General features: G+C 49.2%; 1 protein-coding gene across 3 annotated transcripts in view; it reads left to right on the plus strand.

Moving 5' to 3' along the window:
- SMG6 (SMG6 nonsense mediated mRNA decay factor) overlaps positions 1-20,416 on the plus strand; it is a 279,430-nt gene that overhangs the window by 255,692 nt on the left and 3,322 nt on the right. For all 3 annotated transcript variants that reach the window (XM_053568504.1, XM_053568503.1, XM_053568502.1), the window contains 4 exons: positions 829-975; positions 15,081-15,234; positions 18,209-18,420; positions 18,737-18,818. In XM_053568504.1, coding sequence (XP_053424479.1) covers positions 829-975; positions 15,081-15,234; positions 18,209-18,420; positions 18,737-18,818 — 595 coding nt within the window. The remainder of the gene's footprint in view (positions 1-828; positions 976-15,080; positions 15,235-18,208; positions 18,421-18,736; positions 18,819-20,416) is intronic.

Raw genomic sequence — 20,416 nt, forward strand, 5'->3', positions numbered from 1 at the left:
TGTTCTCTACTGACCAAGGCCAAAAGTGAGGGAGCAAGGACTGGAGTGTGGGACCACCCGGGGAGTGATGGCTGCTGAGAGCTGAGGCTGCAAGAAGGGAGGTGCCATCCCTGGGGAATATTCGGCCAGCCTGGCAGGAGGCTCCGTAAGCTAGCCAGACACCTTCTACCCTGCCCAGGCCCTGGGAGGGCAGCTGAGCAAGGTCATGTCATGTGAATTCCTGTAATGGGGCCCAGCAGTCCCCACACCACCAGGCTGTGGTCTTAAAAAGAAACCAGGGCAAGGTCTGCTGAGTTACAGCATCTGCTCCCTGATGCTGTCTGGGGCAAGGGAGGTTCCACGTCTCACTCCCAGCTATTGGCCAGAGTTGATTTCTATCAGATCATTAGCATAAATTAGATTTAAATTGGGTTAGTTTTCTCTTTTGTTTCCCCCTTGAATCATTTGTGATTGCAAAATGAAAATAGATCCAAAGCTTGATTTTGTTATTATAATATTATAATAAAATATAATTATTAAAATTATTAATAAAAAATTATTAATAAAAAAATAATTTTTATGGTTGGGGGTCACCACAACATGAGGAACTGTATTAAAGGGTTGTGGCATTAGGAAGGTTGAGAAGCGCTGGCCTAGAGTGTAAAAGGGAGCAGTTACAGGGGAAGAGTGACAGCTTGTGTCAGTTACCTCTTTGCCTGAGTGTGGGGCCCTTTGTACGGGATGATCCCAATCAGAACGGATGGGGGGATGAAAGGGCAGAGGGTAGGTTCAGTAAGCACTGTGTGTTCACAATCTTCTCTTTCCTATGGTCTGCTCTACCACCCAAAGGAGGAGGACGTGGTGATTGAAGACTTTGAGGAAGATTCAGAGGTCGAAGGCAGTGGGGGCGAGGATGACATCAGAGAACTTCGGGCCAAGAAGCTAGCTCTGGCCAGGAAGATAGCTGAGCAGCAGCGTCGCCAAGAAAAGATCCAGGTGGGCCCTGCCCAGGGTGGGTGGTTCCCATTTGGGTGGGTGCTGTAGAAGGCATGAAGGGGATATGGGCAGGGAGTAGGGGTGAGCAGGATTCTCTCAGGAAGATTCTTACAGTGTCCTGCCTAGCTCCACCCCCATTTTCTTATTCCACCAGTAAATTTTAGTAGCATGTTTGATGACTAGAGTCTCCCTCATTCTGGGCTCCTAGGCAGGGACAGAGTCCTCTCAGAGATTCTGATACAAGCTTCTCTCCTGGGCGCAGTGGCTCACGCCTGTAATCCTAGCACTCTGGGAGGCCAAGGTGGATGGATTACCCTGAGCTCACAGGTTTGAGACCAGCCTGAGCAAGAGTGAGACCCCGTCTCTAAAAATAGCCAAATGTTGTGGTGGGTACCTGTAGGCCTAGCTACTGGGGAGGCTAAGGCAAGAGAATCCCTTGAGCCCAAGAGTTGGAGGTTGCTGTGAGCTATGATGCCATGGCACTCTACCGAGGGTGACAAAGTGAGACTCTGTCTCAAAAAATAAATAAATAAATAAGAGCTTCTCTGCCAATGAGGATCAGTAAATGTACACCACACAAATACAATTTTTCATACAATTTCAGAGATTTCAGAATTTTCCTGAACTGTATCTAGATATTCCTGGAGAGGCCACGGATTCTCAGTTAAGAACACTTGTTCTGGGCGGCGCCTGTGGCTCAGTGAGTAGGGCAACGACCCCATATGCCAAGGGTGGCCGGTTCAAACCCAGCCCCGGCCAAACTATAACAAAAAATAGCCGGGTGTTGTGGCGGGCGCCTGTAGTCCCAGTTACTAGGGAGGCTGAGGCAAGAGAATCACCTAAGCCCAGGAGCTGGAGGTTGCTGTGAGCTGTGATGCCACGACACTCTACCAAGGGTGATAAAGTGAGACTCTGTCTCTACAAAAAAAAAAAAAAGAACACTTGTTCTTATGCAGGGGTCGAGGGTGAGGGGATGCCACGGCCACAGTCAACTTACCTGGATTCCCAGTGTAATGGAAGCACCCTCCCTGGATAAGATATTTTCTACACCCTCCTAGAAAGAAACTACTTAATCTCCTCATAGGCACTTTCACTACCATCAGCCCTTTCACAGGCCCATCCCTTCATTTCCAGCAAGTTTTTCTTTATGACTATCCCAGGTCTGTCTTCCGATACTACCCTGTTTCTCCAAAAATAAGACAGTGTCTGATTTTAAAGTGTGCTCCCAAAGATGCGCTAGGTCTTATTTTCAGGGGATGTCTTATCTTTCCTGTAAGTAGGTCTTATTTTTGGAGGATATCTTATTTTCAGGGAAACAGGCCACTTCTAGGCCTCTGGGCAGGCAGAGAAGAGCCAGTCATGCTCCCTTCTTTCTTTTTTTTTTTTTTTTTTTTTTTGAGACAGAATCTCAAGCTGTCACCCTGGGTAGAGTGCTGTGACATCACAGCTCACAGCAACCTCAAACTCTTGGGCTTAAGCTATTCTCTTGCCTGGCGGGATTACAGGCACCCGCCACAACGCCCAGCTATTTTTTTATTGCAGTTGTCATTGTTGTTTAGTAGGCCCAGGCTGGGTTCAAACCCGCCACCCTTGGTGCATGTGGCCGGTACCCTACCCACCAAGCCACGGGCGCCACCCAAGTCATGCTCCTTTCTTTAAAGACTAGCTATTGTTGCCATGCTGCTCAGCCTCTTTAGGGATGTCTGTTTCCAACCCTCTCTTTGGCATAGGGTTTAATGCATATGATCCAGGTTGGCCATTTAACTAGTTCTGTGACATTGGGCAAATTTTTTAACTAGTTCTGTGACATTTGGGAAATTATTTAACTTCTTAGAGCCTGTTTCCTTATCTATAAAATGAAAATGGGCTCGGCACCTGTGGTTCAAGTGGCTAAGGCACCAGTCATATACACCTGAGCTGGCAGGTTCAAATCCAGCCTGGGCCTGCCAAACAACAACAACAGCTGCAACCAAAAAACAGTTGTGGTGGGTGCCTGTGGTCCCAGCTACTTGGAAGGTAGAGGCAGGAGAATCGCTTGAGCCCAGGAGTTGGAGGTTGCTGTGAGCTGTGATGTCAAAGCACTCTACCCAGGGTGATAGCTTGAGGCTCTGTCTCAAAATAAAATAAAATAAAATGAAAATGGTCATAGCAGCTACCTCTTAGGGTCTCTATGAGGCTTACATGAGATAGTATGTGTATAGCACTTAGCACAGGGCAGCGCCTGTGGCTCAAGGAGTAGGGCGTCCGTCCCATATGCCGGAGGTGGTGGGTTCAAACCCAGCCCCGGCCAAAAACCACACACACAAAAAAAAATAGTTTAAAAAAAAAAAAAAAGCAAAAAATAATTGGGGCGGCGCCTGTGGCTCAATGGAGTAGAGCGCTGGCCCCATATGCTGGAGGTGGCAGGTTCAAACCCAGCCCCAGCCAAAAACTACAAAAAAAAAGCAGCAAAAAAAAGCACTTAGCACAATGCATGGCACGTAATATGCCCTGAACAATCTCTGTTGTCCGATGTTGTCTAATTGCCCTGCCCTGGGAAAGGAATGAATTACCAGTTGGGATCATCGTTCTTTTTGTTGGGTTTTTGTGTTTTTTTTTCATTTGTCACCCTGGGTAGAGTGCTGTGGCATCACAGCTCACAGCAACGTCAAACTCACTGGCTCAAGCAATTCTCTTGTCTCAGCCTCCCCAGAAGCTAGACCTACAGGCACCTGCCACTACACCTGGCTATTTTTTTAGCAACGGGGTCTCACACTTGCTCAGGCTGTTCTCAAACCTGTGATCTCAGGCAATCCACCTCCTCAGCCTCCCAGAGTGCAGGGATTACAGGTGTGAACCACCACATCTAGCCAGAGACAGAACTTTTGAGATAACTGATGGCAAGCAAGAAAAGAGCCACAGAGCAGGAAGAAAAGAAGCTTGAAGATGACACTATTTTGAGGACCACACAGTCTAAAAATAGCCGGGTGTTGTGGCAGGCACCTGTAGTCCTAGGTACTTGGGAGGCTGAGGCAAGAGAATCCCTTGAGCCCAAGAGTTTGAGGTTGCTGTGACACCATGGCCTCTACAGAGGGCAACAAAGAGAGACTCTGTCCCCCCCCCCCCCCAAAGAGTCCTGTGTCTCCCAGCTACCTCCATTTCTTAACTCTCAACCTGTCAGAAATCACCAAAGACCTGTCTTCATTAAATCTCAGTCCCTGTCCTAGTTGACTTCCCTGTAGCTTTGAGCCCTGAAGCTAACTTCTACCAGCTTCACTTTAGCACATATGAATACCTTTGTCTTCTCTCTGTTGAACAAACCATCTTCCTAGGCTTCCTCCCAACCCATCATTCTCTTCTTGAAAGATCAGCTCCCCTGCTCAGAAATCATCAGTGCCTTTGCTAAATAAAGTCTAACTCCACTGGGCATGGTGGCTCATGCCTGTAATCCTTATACTGTGGAAGGCCAAAGCAGGAGGATTATTTGAGGCCAGGAGTTTGAGACTAGCCTAGGCAACATAGTGAGACCTCATCTCTACAAAAAGTTAAAAATTTAGGGTGGCACCTGTGGCTCAGTAGGTAGGGCACCGGCCCCAAATACCGAGGTTGGTGGGTTCAAACCCAGCCCTGGCCAGCTAAAACAGCAGTGACAACTGCAACAAAAATAGCCGGGCGCCTGTAGTCCCAGCTACTGGGGAGGCTGAGGCAAGAGAATCACCCAAGCCCAAGAGTTGGAGGTTGCTGTGAGCTGTGACACCACAGCCTCTACTGAGGGTGACAAAGTAGACTCTGTCTCAAAAAAAAAAAGTTAAAAATTTAGTCAAGTGTGGTGGTGCATGCCTGTAGTTCCTGTTGCTCCAGAGGCTGAGGCAGGAGGATTGCTTGACCCCAGTTAAAGGCTGCTGTGTGCTGATCACACCCATTAATAGCCACTGCAATCCAGCATAGGCAATATAGCCAGGTTTCATTTCTAAAAAAAGAAAATAATAATAATTTAATGGTAATGACATCTACCTCTTAGAGTTACTGTAAGGTGTCAAAATGACTCACAGGGCACATAGCATGCCTAACTGGACATGAAGGTCTCCTGCTTGAATGACTACACTAACCTTTCTCTCCCGTTACTCTCCCTAAACACCCTCTGCCCTTTCCTACTCTTAGGTCCTTGTTAATGCTGTCCCTGAAACCAGAGCACCCTTTATTTTTGCTCTATACTTCCTGTTACCTGTTGAAATTCTTTTTTTTTTTTTTTTTGGCCGGGGCTGGGTTTGAACCCACCACCTCCGGCATATGGGACCGGCACCCTACTCCTTGAGCCACAGGTGCCGCCCATACCTGTTGAAATTCTATTCCTTCAATCCCTAGATGAAAGTCTGTCTCCCCAGTGAAGCCCTCCCTGATTTCCCCCAAGAGGAATTCATCTCTCTTTGCTCAGTATTCCTGCAGCATTGATTTATTCTGCATTTGTGGAACTGCTGTCATGTCTCATGTTACAGTTATTTCTGGACTTGTTTCCCATACCATACTGTGAATTCCTTAGAATCAGGAATAATGTCTTCATCTCGGTTTAATAAATGGTATTGAGCATTTACTATGCTAGTGGCTGGAGGACACAGGAATGAACAAAAAGGTCACATTTCAGAGTGTACAATGTAGTGGAGAAGCCAGTCTTTAAGCATGAGATTTCTAGTGTGAGTGGCTGTCAATACAAATGGGCAATCTGAGATACTGTGGGAGCACATGCCATGGGAATCCATCCCGACCTAGAGTGCTGTGTTCAGCTTTGCATCTCCAGTGACAAACAGTATCTCAAAAATTGGAGGTCTTAACTAAGATTTGACTCACAATGCCCCTGGCTGGCCCTGTCCAGACAGCCCAGTCTGCTCATCATCAGCTCCTTCTAAGGATGCTGCTCAGGCCCAGAAACTAAGGACCTGCCTTGAGCCAGCCCAACCTGGGGTTGCTGTGGCCCCTTTAAGAACAGGCCCCACTTGTACCGGGCTGGCGGCCCTGCCTCCTGTCAGCCTCCTTCCTCCAGCCTCACAGCCACAGGAGGATTTCTCAGCAGAGGAAAAATTCCCCCCTTCCCTTCCCCCCCTCTCTTTAATGCCCGGGGCCCTTCACTTCCATAATTCTTCATTTTCCAGCCTTGAACGTAAGCCAGACACATCTGTCTGGCCATATGCGTGAACCCTGGAGTCTGTGCCGAGGTGGCTGTAAAACAGGGCCGGTGAAGGCCCTTCTGGGAGAGCACACACATGTGTGTGCCCTCAGGCCATTGGCTCCCTGCCCAGAACCACGGGGGCTTCGGCGCTCCAAACCCATGTTAACCTTTTCTTATTTTTCCTCTTTTTGTTTAATTTAAAGGGGGAAAATCCCAAAGAAAAAGTATAAATTGTCCTGGGAGTGGAAGAGAGGCTCCTAGCTAGAGAGGCCATTATTGTTGGCAGGTACCTGGGTCACACTAATACAATAAGGAAGAAAGGAGCATCAAGTGAATTAAGATCGGAGAGATGGGCTGTAAATTACACTGCTCTGAACTCCATCAGTCTCCAGAGTGTTAACTGAGAGGTGTAAGGCAAGTCCCCAGCTCCCAGTGCCTTTTACAGATGCAGCAAAACAGGAACCACACATGTTTGGGGAAGGGGATATGAAGATGGGGTTGAAAAAATCCTCCTGGCCCCCATGGTGGCTATAAAGTCCAAGTGAGATCTGGGGCTGTAGCTACACCCCCATTTCCCTGCTCTTACCTAGACCCCTGGGCCTAAGCTCATCTGTGGAGACTGGGGGAGGTGAGGCCTGGCCTCCCTCCGCAGCCTATCCCTCCCTGCTTCCGGAGTTGCACAGAGGCTGGTGAGTGGGGCCGACTGGAGGTCAGAAAAGGGGTGTGGGGAACTCTCAGGTCCTATGCAGCTGGAGCTACAGCACCCCGGCAGGCCCCTGGATGCTGGGGGTGCCAAGTCCGCCCACCCAGGGCTTTGAGGCCACACTGTGCAGCTCAACCCAGGCTTTGCCTTCTTGCCTGAGACAGCTCCTAATCTGGAGCTGGTCCTGCCCACCTTGCTGGTTTTTGCCTAAGTTCTTTTCATTCCCATTGCCATTCTTGAGAGGTGTCCAAAGACCAAAACAGGGTACATGGTTTGTCTGGGAAATTGGTCAGAAGTGTTTCATTCCTAGCCAGGCCTCCAGGGCAAAGCAGTCACTGAAAATCTTCCTCCAGGCATGAGGCGTGGCCTCTTGGCACCTCATGCTGGCTGTGGCCCTGTGAATTCCCCACCTCCTCATTGCCTCCATGAAGCTTTGCTGTGATTTGTGCTGCCATCGGGCGGGGTCAGGTTTCCTGAGCAGTTGCAAACATCCCACCTGAAACATAACAGGCTCTTCCTCTGGCCACAGCTATTGTTTCCCTCTGCATTATGGCCACAGTCTTGCTCTGTAGCCAGCAATGACATGTGTTCTGAAAATAGCTTCACTCCCCTATCCCCTTCCCGCCCACCCGCCCTCCTGAAGATGCAGTCACTCCTTTGTGGTGGCCCCAGGAGTTCCACTCTAAATATAGCTGGAGTCCATTCACACTGCCACCCAGCTGGGGGGGGGGGGCTGTTGTGGAACAATGGCGTATGCACAGAGTCCCCCACACCTGTATGGAAGCTAGCGGAAGGCAGACACTCAGCCCTGGCTCCTAGCTGTCGGAGGCAGGGTAGAAGCCAGCATACTACCAGGCCAGGGGCACGTTCACGCCAGGGCAGGAAAGCACATCAGCCTGCAGAGCTGGGCATCCGCCCTTCCCACCCAGGCTGCTCCAGCTTCTTCAAAAACTGGTACTCAGCCTCCAATTTTCTCTAGCTATTCCTAGGTCCTTTGCTCCAACAACCTTCTTGGGGTCATGTCTTCCTACAGAATGGTCAGGGCACAAGCTGAAACATCTTTACTGCTTATTGGAACAGGCTCAGAGGTCTCATGCTTAGACCTACCATTCCCTCTCTATTAGGAAAGGGCACACTTCTTTGGCTTTTTCAGGACAGAGTTGCCAGTTAAAATTCAGTTAGATTTTCTTTTTGGTGGGGTTGGAGACAGGGTCTTACTCTGTTGCCCCAGCTAGAGTGCAGTGGTGTCATCATAGCTCACTGAAACCTCAAACTCCTGGGCTGAAATGATCCTCCTACCTCAGTTTCTCAAGTAGCTGGGACCATACCTGGCTAATTTTTCTGTTTTTTATTGAGACAGGGTCTTGCTGTGTTGCTCTTGCTGGTCTCAAACTCTTGGTCTCAACTTATCCTCCTGCCTTGGCATCCCAAAGTGCTGGGATAACAGGCATGAGCCACTGCACCAGCCCTATTAGATTATCTTTAAAGTGCCCCTCAACTCTGAGATTCAGTGATTTAGTTCTTTCAGATTTTATGATACACTGAGCTCTATGCTAGGTATTGTAAAAGAAACTTCAAAAAAAATAAGCAGTTCTCCTTGAACACTTTTCAGTCTAATTTGAAAGTAAGATCAATCCTCATAAAACAATAAGAAATGGCAAACACCTTGTCATGGTTATAATTTTAAAAGAGAAAGGAAGTATATGTTAAGCTCTGAGGTACTTTGGACATCCAGAAAGGGATTTGGAGTAGCAGTTTTCCCACTAGAAACACACCCCAAATAGGATGCTGCTTCCTGCTCCCAGGGAAGCTGCTGGCAGCTCCACCTCATTTCTGTAGCAAAAACCTGCTACCTTTGGCTTCTGCTAGCTCAAGAAGGAACTGCTTCCCAGTGGTTATCTCACCAACTCTTCCTACTTTTAATTTTATTTCCATTTTTTTTTTCGTTTTTCATTTATATTCACATAGTTAAAATACACACACATAGGCACTATGAGTCTTGTCATGGAAGTCAGTAGGCTTCTGTCCCACCCCTCACTATGTCCAGTTTTTCTCCCTAGTGCTTTCCCCAGACAGTTACCCTCCTGGGTATGTAGAAAATAAACAATAGAGTTGGGCTGGAAGAAAGGAAACTGACATTCATTGAGTTTCTAATACATACATCAGGCACTTTGCTAGGTACTTCTGTATACTAGGTGAGTGTGGAAATTGCTGTGTTTGGATCTTTTAATATCTGATGAAGACTTTGACCAGAGAGGCCCAGGGAGAAATGATTTCATCACACTGTGGAATAATGTTTTTCAGCCTTTTTTATCTCATGGCACACTGAAACCTACAGTTAAGTTAACATGGCACACTTAAATTAGGTTGATCAAAAAAAAAAAAAAAAAGTTGAAAAAACAATGTGCTTAATGTGCTTTGAACCTCTTTTGAAAATAATTTAATTAGACTGGGTGCAGTGGCTCACACCTATAATCCTAGCACTCTAGGAGGCCAAGGAGGATGGATTGCCCGAGCTCAGGAGTTTGAGACAAGCCTGAACAAAGTGAGACCCCATCTCTACTAAAAATAGAAAACTAGCCAGGCATTGTAGCAGGCACCTGTAGTCTTAGCTACTTGGGAAGCTAAGACAAGAGGATCAATTGAGTCCAAGAGTTTGAGGTTGCTGTGAGCTGTGATGCCACGGCACTTACCCAGAGCAACTGAGTCTAAAAAAAAAAAAAGGGGGCGGTGCCTGGGGTAGGGGTAGGGCACCAGCCCCATATACCAGAGGTGGTGGGTTCAAACCCAGCCCTGGCCAAAAACTGGAAAAAAAAAAGAAGAAGAAGAAAGAGAGTGCCGTGGCATCACACAGCTCACAGCAACCTCCAACTCCTGGGCTTAGGTGATTCTCTTGCCTCAGCCTCCCGTGTAGCTGGGACTACAGGTGCCCACCACAATGCCCGGCTACTTTTTTGTTGCAGTTTAGCAGGGGCCGGGTTTGAACCCACCACCCTCAATATATGGAGCCAGCACCCTACTCACTGAGCCACAGGCACCACCCCAATTAATGATCTTTAAAGTTTTTCATGGCACACTAGCTGAAAATCACTGTTATAGAGGGAAGGAAACAGCCACCACACTGTGTGAGCCCTTAAGCAGAAGGGAGACCTAGGAAGGCCTTTTCCTGGTCTGGCTCTGCTGTATAATCTGGGTTCTCCAAGTTCCACAACTCCTATGTCAGCTAATTGCATTGCTTATTTGTAAGTCTAAAATGTCTCAAGTTTCAGTGGGTCAGCATTATAAAATTATTCCCACTGTATAGAAAGAGGAACGTAACCTGCACAGAGCCCTTCCTGGAGACCCAAGCTTATTAACTTCCTCCTTAGGCATTATTGTATATTATCTTTCCCAATTCTCTGTCATCTTGCTCCAAGAAGCTCCCATACTTTAGAGATAGCTGTTACTTAGCACCTTCCCAACTTTATACCACCTTAGTCCTTATTGCCGGAGTCTGATTCAGAGGATCCATGCTTTCCTTGGATTCCCAGTATACCATTCCAGGATCACTATGGCCCAACCTTAGCTGCAGTCAGAAAAGTTCCTATGAAGCTCTCCTTCCGGGTCATCAAGCTTGAGTCCAGGCCAGGGCCTGTCTGTCTGAGTCACAGCATTCCACTTATACCCCTCACCCCCACCAGAGGCTTCTGCAGCTTTTTACTCATACAAACAAAAATAAATCTCACTACCGGCCTCTGAACTCCACAGCAGTATGCTTCCCCCTTCTCCCCAAGTGTCCCATGCTATGAGAGGGGACTTGGCACTCTCCCCACCAACATCACTTTTTCACTCCCTGCGCATCCTGTGTCCTTCTCTCACCGTGCGACCCAGAGATCGGAATGGGACGTGACGGCCGGCACAGGCGCCGTGCACAGCTGCCAGGAATCTGACGGGTAAAATCTGGAAAAGTTGGGAGGGCAAATGCTAAGCACACGCGTGCGCGCGCACACACACACACACAGAGCGCCACTCTGAAAGAGCCGGAAATGCAGACACCCATAGACGAGTGCCTGTGGACTCCCAAGCCTCCTTCCATCTGCCATTCTCTTTAAAGGGACTGAACCAGTCTTGTGACCCAGGTGTGACCCCTAGAGGCCCAGTGGTACCCCAGGAGAAGAGGGAGCAGCCTCATTTAATCTCCTGAGACTCCAGTGAGGGTATGTGGGGAACAGGAAGCAGTTGTGTGGTGACTCACTGGGCAGAGCCAGGTTAAGGGAAGTTGTCTGTGGGCGTTCCTGGGACCAGATGATGGCAGCATAGCTCCGACCACCCTCACATAGCTTGGCCCCACTCTATATCCCAGCCCTACCCCTGGAACTCAGCAAGGCTGCCACCTTCCTAAGAGGTTGTAGCCTCTTCACCTTTCTGGCCATAACCCAGAGCTCCAAGAACCCAGGAAAGTCAGAGCTAGATTTTTCTTCTGTCCTGCCATCAGAACACAGGTAGGCTCAGCTTGTCTCTCTGCCCCCCAACCCTACACTGCCACGGAGCAATAAAAGTAGGATGACAACAGGTTCTTAGGAGCTAATTATTCACACAGGGTAAGAAAGGTACCCCGTCCCATTTCTTTGATAGAATCAAACCAGGGTGGGAGTGTCATTGCTCAAGGCAGGAAAATAGATGTAAGATGAGTTTCAGTGGTGCAGTGGCAGAAATGCAGTGATCAGTTAAGGACCGTAAGCCCCGGTTACTACAGCAGTCTCCCTAACCCCCTCAGGTGTCAGTGCTTGTTCTGTTCCCCTCACCCAGAAAGACAGACATTTGGGAGCTTAAGGTACCAGGAAAAGCATGCAGAAGAGCTAGATGGAGAATACAGGCCTAGAGAAATGAGCAACAAGAATGCCGATACTCCCTCTGCAAGAGAAAAAAGGGCAGAGAGGTGTTCAATGCACCTGAGCAGGGACCATTTGTAGTTCTTACAAAACACACAAGCCACATTTGGTGGAATGTATGTTAGCTTATAGGTGGTAGCCTTCTGGAGAGGAACAGTGACCCACATCTCCTGGGAAGGAGAGCAGCAGCAGCACTTTCCCATCCTGGAGTAACAGCAATAGGAAGACTTAAGATGAGGCCTCCTAGCTATATTTCTCATGCCTGCCAGTGGCCTGTGCCTTCCACCAGCTGTGGTGGCAGTGGCAGCAACAACTTACTCATAGGGAGAGGTCCCTGGCAGGTCACAGAGAAGCCACCCCCATCATTTGAAGGCATGCCCTTTCAGTTTTACTGTCACTGTCAGTGAAACCTGAGCATCCTCCTCCCTGACTGTTGGTGGCCAGGGCCCGGCACTGTGGGCCCCATCTCAGTTGGCACGCACATCTACTTCTGCATCTGTGTCCCTGCAAGTTGCTGTGTGGCAGAAGGCCCTGAGATTGTGTGACTGGGATGGGACCTGCTTTCCTGGTCCCTCCCAGGATTGTGTTGGTGCCCTCTGCCTCCCTACACAGGGAACACACTGGACAGATGCCAGCAGATCAGTTTGCTTTTTGGCCATGGTCCCCAGAAAAGGAAGCAGCACAATAATGACCATGTTCTGCAGTAAATGACATACCCAGAGCCTATCCTGAAGGACCACTGCTGCTCATGTAAAACTGTCAGGCAAGGAAATTGGGCTTGTAGGCTCAGCGCCTATAGCTCAAACAGCTAAGGCACCAGCCAGATACACCAGAGCTGGCAGGTTCGAATCTAGCCCGGGCCCGCCAAACAACAATGACAACTATAACCAAAAAATAGCTGAGTGTTGTGGTGGGCACCTGTAGTCCCAGCTACCTGGGAGGCTGAGGCAAGAGAATCGGTTAAGCCCGAGTTTGAGGTTGCTGTGAGCTGTGACACCACGGCACTCTGCCCAGGATGACAGCTTGAGACTCTTGTCTCAAAAAAAAAAAAAAGAAAAGAAAACTGGGCTTGGGCAGCACCTGTGGCTCAGTGAGTAGGGCGCCGGCCCCATATGCCAAGGGTGGCAGGTTCAAACCCAGCCCCGGCCAAACTGCAATAAAAAAAAAAATAGCCGGGTGTTGTGGCGGGTGCCTGTAGTCCCAGCTGCTGGGGAGGCTGAGGCAAGAGAATCGCGTAAGCCCAAGAGTAGAGGTTGCTGTGAGCCGTGTGATGCCACGGCACTCTACCCGAGGGCAGTACAGTGAGACTCTGTCTCTACAAAAAAAAAAAAAAAGACCACATCGGCTTGTGTAGATGTGCATGGAGTTTCCTTGAAAGGTTTGAGAGTCTGTGAGACAGATATTTCCTGAGAGGTGACAGGTGGTCCATATACCGAGGGTGGCGGGTTCAAACTCAGCCCCGGCTGAACTGCAGTCAAAAAAAAAAAAAATAGCTGGGCGTTGTGGCGGGCGCCTGTAGTCCCAGCTGCTGGGGAGGCTGAGGCAAGAGAATCACGTAAGCCCAAGAGTTAGAGGTTGCTGTGAGCCGTGTGATGCCACGGCACTCTACCCGAGGGCGGTACAGTGAGACTCTGTCTCTACAAAAAAAAAGAAAAGAAAACTGGGCTTGTGTAGATGTGCATGGAGTTTCCTTGAACGGTTTGAGAGTCTGTGAGACAGATATTTCCTGAGAGGTGACAGGTGGTCCATAGACAATTGGTGCCACAGGAGAAGATTGTTAAATGATGCAGAGGAGACACTTCAACTTTTTATTGTGGCATTTTAGCTTGTCCTACTAAATAGATGACTAGGCTGTCAAATCCTCAATACCATGGCTGTTTTTTTGTCTTTTGAGACAGAGTCTTACTATGTCACTCTTGGGAGAGTGCCGTGGCATCACAGCTCACAGCAATCTCAAATTCTTGGGCATAAGCAGTTCTCTTGCCTCAGCCTCCCAAGTAGCTGGGACTACAGGTACCTGCCACAACACCTAGCTATTTTGTTGTTGTCATTGTTGTTTAGCAGGCCCAGGCTGGGTTTGAACCCTCCAGCCCCAGTGCATGTGGCCGGTGCCCTAACCACTGTGCTATGGGCACCAAGCCCGTGAGTGGGGTACATCACACCACATGGATTCCTGCTACTACAGGAAATTGGGAGATTGTATTTGGCGTTAATTATTAGTTGTCAGTATCACTTTTTTCCTATAGCCTTTGAGTTAAACGTCATTGTTTTTTTGGTTTGGGTTTTTTTGGTTGTTGTTTGTTTGTTTGTTTGCTTTTATTTTGTTTTGCTTTTTGGGACAGAGTCTTGCTCTGTCACCCCAGATAAAGTGCAGTGGTGTCTCACCATAGCTCACTGCAACCTCAAACTCCTGGACTCGACCAATCCTCCTGCTTCAGCTTTCCAAGTAGCTGGGACTACAGGAGTGCACCATGGTGTCCTAATTTTTCTTTTTTGTTTTTGAGACAGTGTCTTACTTTGTTGCCTTCAGTAGAGTGCCGTGGTGTCATAGCTCACATCAACCTCTAACTCTTGGACTCAAGCAATTCTCTTGCCTCAGCCTCCAAGTAGCTGGGACTACAGGCATCCACCACAATACCTGACTATTTTTAGAGCTGGGGTCTCACTCTGGCTCAGGCTGTTATCGAACCCATAAACTCAAGCAATCCACCCACTTTGGCCTCCCAGAGTGCTAGGATTATAGGCATGAGCCACCGTGCCTGGCCCTTTTTTTTTTTAGTAGACATGAGGTCTCATTCTTGCTCAGGCTAGTCTTGAACTGAGCTCAAGCCGCCCTCCCACCTTGGCTTCTCAGACTGCTAGGATTATAGGCACGAGCTACACCACACCTGGCCAGACTTCACTGTTTTTTATTTTGTTTCAGCTACACAGTGAAATGTATTGAATAATAAATTCTGTTCTAGATAGTCACAAGTGTCTGGAGTAAGAAGTCCCTTTCTACTTGGTGCCTAGATAATATACATGAAACCACTTTGGTATCCAATGAACCTAACTGTCCCTCATGATCCTGAGCAGAAGATCTTACTTTCTGTAATTTTCAATATTTTGACATGTAATTTTCAATACTATTAGGGTCCTTTCTTAGTCTTAGGCAGGGTTTTAGCCACACTTTATTCCATGGGCCATTTGGCCTCTGTTGATTTTGATTGCAGTGCTGCGCTCAGCCCTTGGCCCTGTCGCTTAGTCCTGACAGGGGCTGGTTGTTCCCCTGGTGGGGGGAACAGTCCATTAGGGCAGGATGCTGACACACTGTAGAGTCAGGGCCCTGGCTCACCCACCTGCTTGCCTGCTCACTGTCTGGCTCACTCACCATTCTGTGTCCCTATAGGCTGTCCTGGAGGACCAGAGCCAGATGAGGCAGATGGAGCTTGAGATCAGACCCCTGTTCCTTGTACCAGACACCAACGGCTTCATTGACCACCTGGCCAGTCTGACACGGCTGCTGGAGAGCAGGAAGTACATCCTGGTGGTGCCCCTTATCGGTGAGTCAGGCGGGAAGGGCAAGGCAGCCCTGCACATGTACAGCAGCCCCCCTACATACACACCCCATGGCCCAGAGGCTAGGGAGGCAGAGCCTTGCTCTGTGTGTGTAAGACAGGATTTGCAGGGAAGTAGGGAATGCATTGGACAAGGAAAATTGTTTAATAATCAAAGCAGTTCAAATTATTATGGCTGATCCATGGCTTAAACTACTTGAGCAAATGGACTTCTGTGTCCCAGCAACCAAAGGCTGCATGAACCCAGCCCTTGTTTTTATCCTTATAAAGCTTGCAGTAAAACAGCAAAGCTGGTTCCCGTTATTGGTAAACACTCAGCCCTGGCAGATAACGGCAGTGCTGCTGGGTGGTCTGGCAGGGAGGCTGGGAGGATTTTGAAGTGGTTAGATGCCTTTGGGCTGATTGTCTTGTAGCTTTTCATGATCATTCTGTTAGTTCGAGGTAGCATTCTTCTGGCCAATGTCACCCTAAGGCGAGGCCAATGGGAACCCTCCAGAGCAAGCCCTTGGCTCATGTGTGTGGATTCCTACCACTTGGGCCTTTACCACTGTCTGGTCATTGTTGCTGGTGCAGGGTCAGCGTCTCAGGACCCAGCTAGCTTGCTTTTCTACCCTTTGGCCAGAGGAGCCCAGCTGGACTATCTCCACGGTACTGTCTTCTGGGTATCCTTAGTTCTTAGAATACTCTGTGGTGGGTCAGCCTCAGGGTGGGCTTTGCACTCTGGGCTTCTTTCTAATATAGCTGATCTAGCTGATGGCTCTGCTGTGGAGGGAGAGGATCTGGAAGATGATTGAGAAGTCCAGGCCTTTTTATGTCCCCAAGTTTGAGAGCCCTGTCCTCTGGAAAAGCCACCAGACTGGCAGTCTGCCTACCAAGCCACCTTTGTCATCCATGCCAAGATGTTCCATTGGGCCTTCCCTCCCAGTCCCAAGTGTCTTAGTGCCAAACGGGGGTGGAAACAAAGGGCAGGAAACATCCGCCCCTGCAGAGGCTGCAGAACCCTGGGGGGTTGTGGGAAACACGTTAGCACCACCTGAGAATGTTGGCACTGAAGCAGCCCTCCTCCCCGCCTCCACCCTCCCTGTCTTCCTTCCCCCTCCCCATGTGGCCTGGCAAGAACCTCTTAACTCCAGCCCCTTAGACGGAAGGGAAGGTTTTATGTTCTTCAAAAGTAGAGCAAGTTCTGTCACCAAGGCAAAGCAGTAAAGACCATTATGTCGTCCCCAGCTCCCATGCTTCCTTCCCTAGGTTCTGGGGTGGAGTGCCTTCCAGGATTATATGTGTCTATGTGTTCTTACCCAGGAGGTTTTTGGGGGGAAAGAAAGTGAATTGGCCACTTTTTGCTTGATGGTCAGGAAATGGTATAACAGAAATGTTGCTGACATCTCAGGAGCCCCCTCAGACTTGGAAAATGCCTCACACATCACCCGAGGCTAACAGGGTTCTTAGTCACTAGCATTGATTATTCCCCTACTGTGTTCAATCTTCTTATTCTTGAGAGATCCAGTGAAACGCAGAGCTGTGGCTCTTGGTCCTAAGGAGCTTATGGTTTAGTAGACACCCAGATTTCGTGGGGAGGGAGGAAAAATGTGAGAACCAGAGGATATATGCAGGGTGCTAGGAACTGACAACTCTGTTGCAGCCGCACAGGCCAGCGTCCTTGAACCCCCCCTGGCTGGACTCTCTCAGGAACTGCAAGAGGAGGGCTTCTATCCACTGATGCTTTCCTTAATAGATTCCTGCCCTGTGCCCAGAGCAGCAAAGAGTTAAGCCAACAGCCTTCCCCACTTCTTTCTTGCGCTCTTTAACCTGCTCTGTGCTCCTTAGGCCTGACCCCAGCATGGAGAAGCCCCGCCTGGTGCAGAAGCACAAACAAGCTTCCCCTTTGAAGCCTGTTTAGTTTGGAAGCAGGAAAGCAGATTTGGGGATAGAATACCAGTTTTTCCTGTTTGATGTTCTGTTTGCTGGACCATGCACCCATCCACCACTATTCCCCATCCTTGGTTGTACATTGTGTGGACACCATACCCTCAGGTTGCTGAATGCATGAGCATCTCGTGTGTGTGTGTGTGTGTGTGTGTGTGTGTGTGTGTTCCCACATGGGCCCTTTCCAGAAAATGTCTCTGAATACCCAGACAGTGAGTGCCAGGCTCACCATGGAACAGCATGCTCATGCCGACTCCCCGAGCCATGAATCATTGTACTAAGGAGAGGCCTCAGACCCCAAACTCCCTGGAGCCCCCAACGAGTGCATATTTCCCACTTGACCTCAGGCTTTTGGCTGGAATTTTGGAAAGAATCTTCACCAGAAAATGAAGCTGTGTCCCAGACACATAGGCAGGCAGACAGGCACATACACACACTCACACACACACACTCAGTATCAGAGAAGGTATATGTGCCAAGGGTATGATTTTGAGGAACACCAAGGCCCTTGCAAATGAAGCTGTGACTGCCCCTTACTCTGTAGTGACCTTCCTGCACTCTACTGGAGAAAAAGAGAATAGAACTTTGCCCCTCTTGGACTGCTGTAGTTGGGGGCCCAAGCAGATGAGAAATAGTGCCTCACTTTCCCTTTAGCTGCTACATACCCTTGCCTCTTCTGAGGGACCTTCTCAATTTGATCCTACAACTAAGGAATGCAGTAGAGGTGGCTAGGTTTCTTCCTCTGAATGCAGCAGCTCCAAAAAACCCCTTTGAGTTCCCCCCAAAAGGAGGGTAGAGACCAGGAGAAGAGGTGGAAAGGGATAGGGCACTGTGAAAGTCTTATCCCCACACACTTCTTGCTTCCACAAGCTCCCCTCCTGCCCTAGTTTCACTGGAAGGGTCAACTGTAGGGAAGGATGGATTCTGTGGTCTGGGAACGGGCTGGCTGGGAAAGTGAGTAGAAGCCTAGGATGAAGGCAGATGTAATTGCTGGTTGCTGAGGCTGATATCTTGTGGGGCTCTGTCTCATCAGTGATCAATGAGTTGGACGGCCTGGCCAAGGGGCAGGAGACAGACCATCGAGCTGGGGGCTACGCTCGCGTGGTACAAGAAAAGGCCCGCAAGTCCATCGAATTCCTCGAGCGGCGATTCGAGAGTCGGGACTCTTGCCTACGGGCCCTGACCAGCCGTGGCAATGAACTTGAATCTATCGCCTTCCGCAGTGAGGATATCACTGGCCAGCTGGTGAGACTTTTGGCAGGAAAGGAAAGCCTGCAGCCAGCCTTCAGAACAGGGTCTCTAGGAAGGAGGTGCTAACATGAAGGTCTGTCAGCCTAGGTCACTGAGGGGGACACCCACCATCAAGACCTGGGAGGGGAGAGTTCCTTATCCTCCAGATCACTCTTAGCAGTCAGACCAGGCCAGTCATGGCCAGAGCACATATGGGAGGGACTCTGGGATATGGTCCTTTCCTGGACCCCAGAGGCAGAGTATACCTCTGTCTCCTCCACATGGCGCCCCCTCCTGCCCAGTGGCCCTTCTCACACTTGTTTTCCTCCAGGGTAACAACGATGACCTGATCCTCTCCTGCTGCCTTCACTACTGCAAAGACAAGGCTAAGGACTTCATGCCCACCAGCAAAGGTACAGCTTTGCTTCTGCCTGAGGATCATCCATCCCCTTGCCCTACCTTATCCTACTTATCCTTAGCCCCTGAGAAAGGTCTCTCTGCTGACTTTGGCCTGCAGAATCTGAGGAATCAGAGTTCAGGGCCGATGCTGGCCTGAGGTCAGCCCAATTTCCTGCACTCCCTATCATAGCTCAGTGGCAGTGAGCTTTCCTACTCTGTGCATCTATTTCCTTTCTTGGGTCCTCGGTGAGTTTCCCCTTACAGCAAGAATGTCTTTATGATTCAGTGTAGCTCGTTCTGGCCATAGTCTCCTGAGCCCAGCCCTGTGGGTCCCTGGGGCACACTCCCTTTTCTTGGCCATGCGCACCTTGCTACCCTTTCAGTTCTTCCTTGAATGTTTACTCTATATCAGGCCTAGGCAGAGACCTGTGAGTTGTAGGCCTTTCTTCCTAGCCTCTTTGGTCATGAGCAGTAGCCCTTTGTAAGCTGACTAGAGTTGGAACCAGCTAAGAGCTTGAGGACTGAGCCCTCAGACCAGTTTTCAAGACCTTTTTGGTGAGCAGAATCTCATCTTTGGGCCAAGGGCTCCCACTGGGGTTGTCTTCCCCATGTGCTTGACCACCTCACCCTCAAGCTCTGAGGGTGTCCTTCATGTACAGGGTTAATGATGCTCGGGGGCTTTCTGCTCCTGGTTCCTAAGATTCCTACATGTCTTCTTTTGGAAGGAATTCTTAGGGCCTTCTACCTGTCATCTGCAGAGCTGACATTTCTCACCATTGGGTTCCTGTCTACATATGTGTAGTCTCTTGTTTTCATTCTCTCCTTGTGGCCCCTCTCTCCTCTCTATTTGTGTTCCTAGCCGTGACTTTCAGGCTCCTCTGGGAGTTGTCTTCTCCTGCCACAGCTCCTCGCTCTGCTCGCACAGCACCTGTCTCTTTCATGAGTCTCTGTACCAGGGGCTGTAATAGGTCCACAACCACTGTTCCTCAGAGGGAGTCCTGCCGCACGGCTTGCATTTACTCTCTCTTAGGGACACAATTAGAGAATTCAAGTGATAAAAAGGAGTCCTGGCCAAACCAAACAAGAGGAGTTTGTGCTCTGTCCCCAGGCAGCTTCCTAGAAGGGGGTACCTTCTAATGGAGAGGTAGGCAGGATTGCAGAAGGCCTTGTAGAGAAATGTGGTTCTGATACTGCTGTGCTCCACTCCAGCCTCAGAACTGTTTCTTTCTTAGCACAGACATTCTGGCTTTGGCCCTGCCAGTCCTCCCACACCCTAAACAGCCTTCAGGAACCTATTGCCATCCTAGGGACCGCCCCTATCAGAATTACATCAGCAACGGCTGGTGTAATCAAACCCTATTTGTCAGTGTGAATTCTTAGCAGATTAACTTGTCAGATTCACAGAGAAACCGTCACCAAATGTTTATGTGTAAACGATGTTGAATTTTAAAATCATGTGGATTATGGCGGATGGGGCCTGACAGGATGACAGTCTCTGGTTTCTAACAAAGTGAAGTTACCAGTGTCAAAACAGAGGATGTTTATTGTTAAAAATGTCTCAAAGTATCCACAGAAACCCCTGCAGACCCCTGCCAGCAATACTGGGCCTTGG

Source organism: Nycticebus coucang, chromosome 18 (genome assembly GCF_027406575.1).
Source record: "Nycticebus coucang isolate mNycCou1 chromosome 18, mNycCou1.pri, whole genome shotgun sequence".
In the NCBI taxonomy this organism is placed as follows: Eukaryota; Metazoa; Chordata; class Mammalia; order Primates; family Lorisidae; genus Nycticebus; species Nycticebus coucang.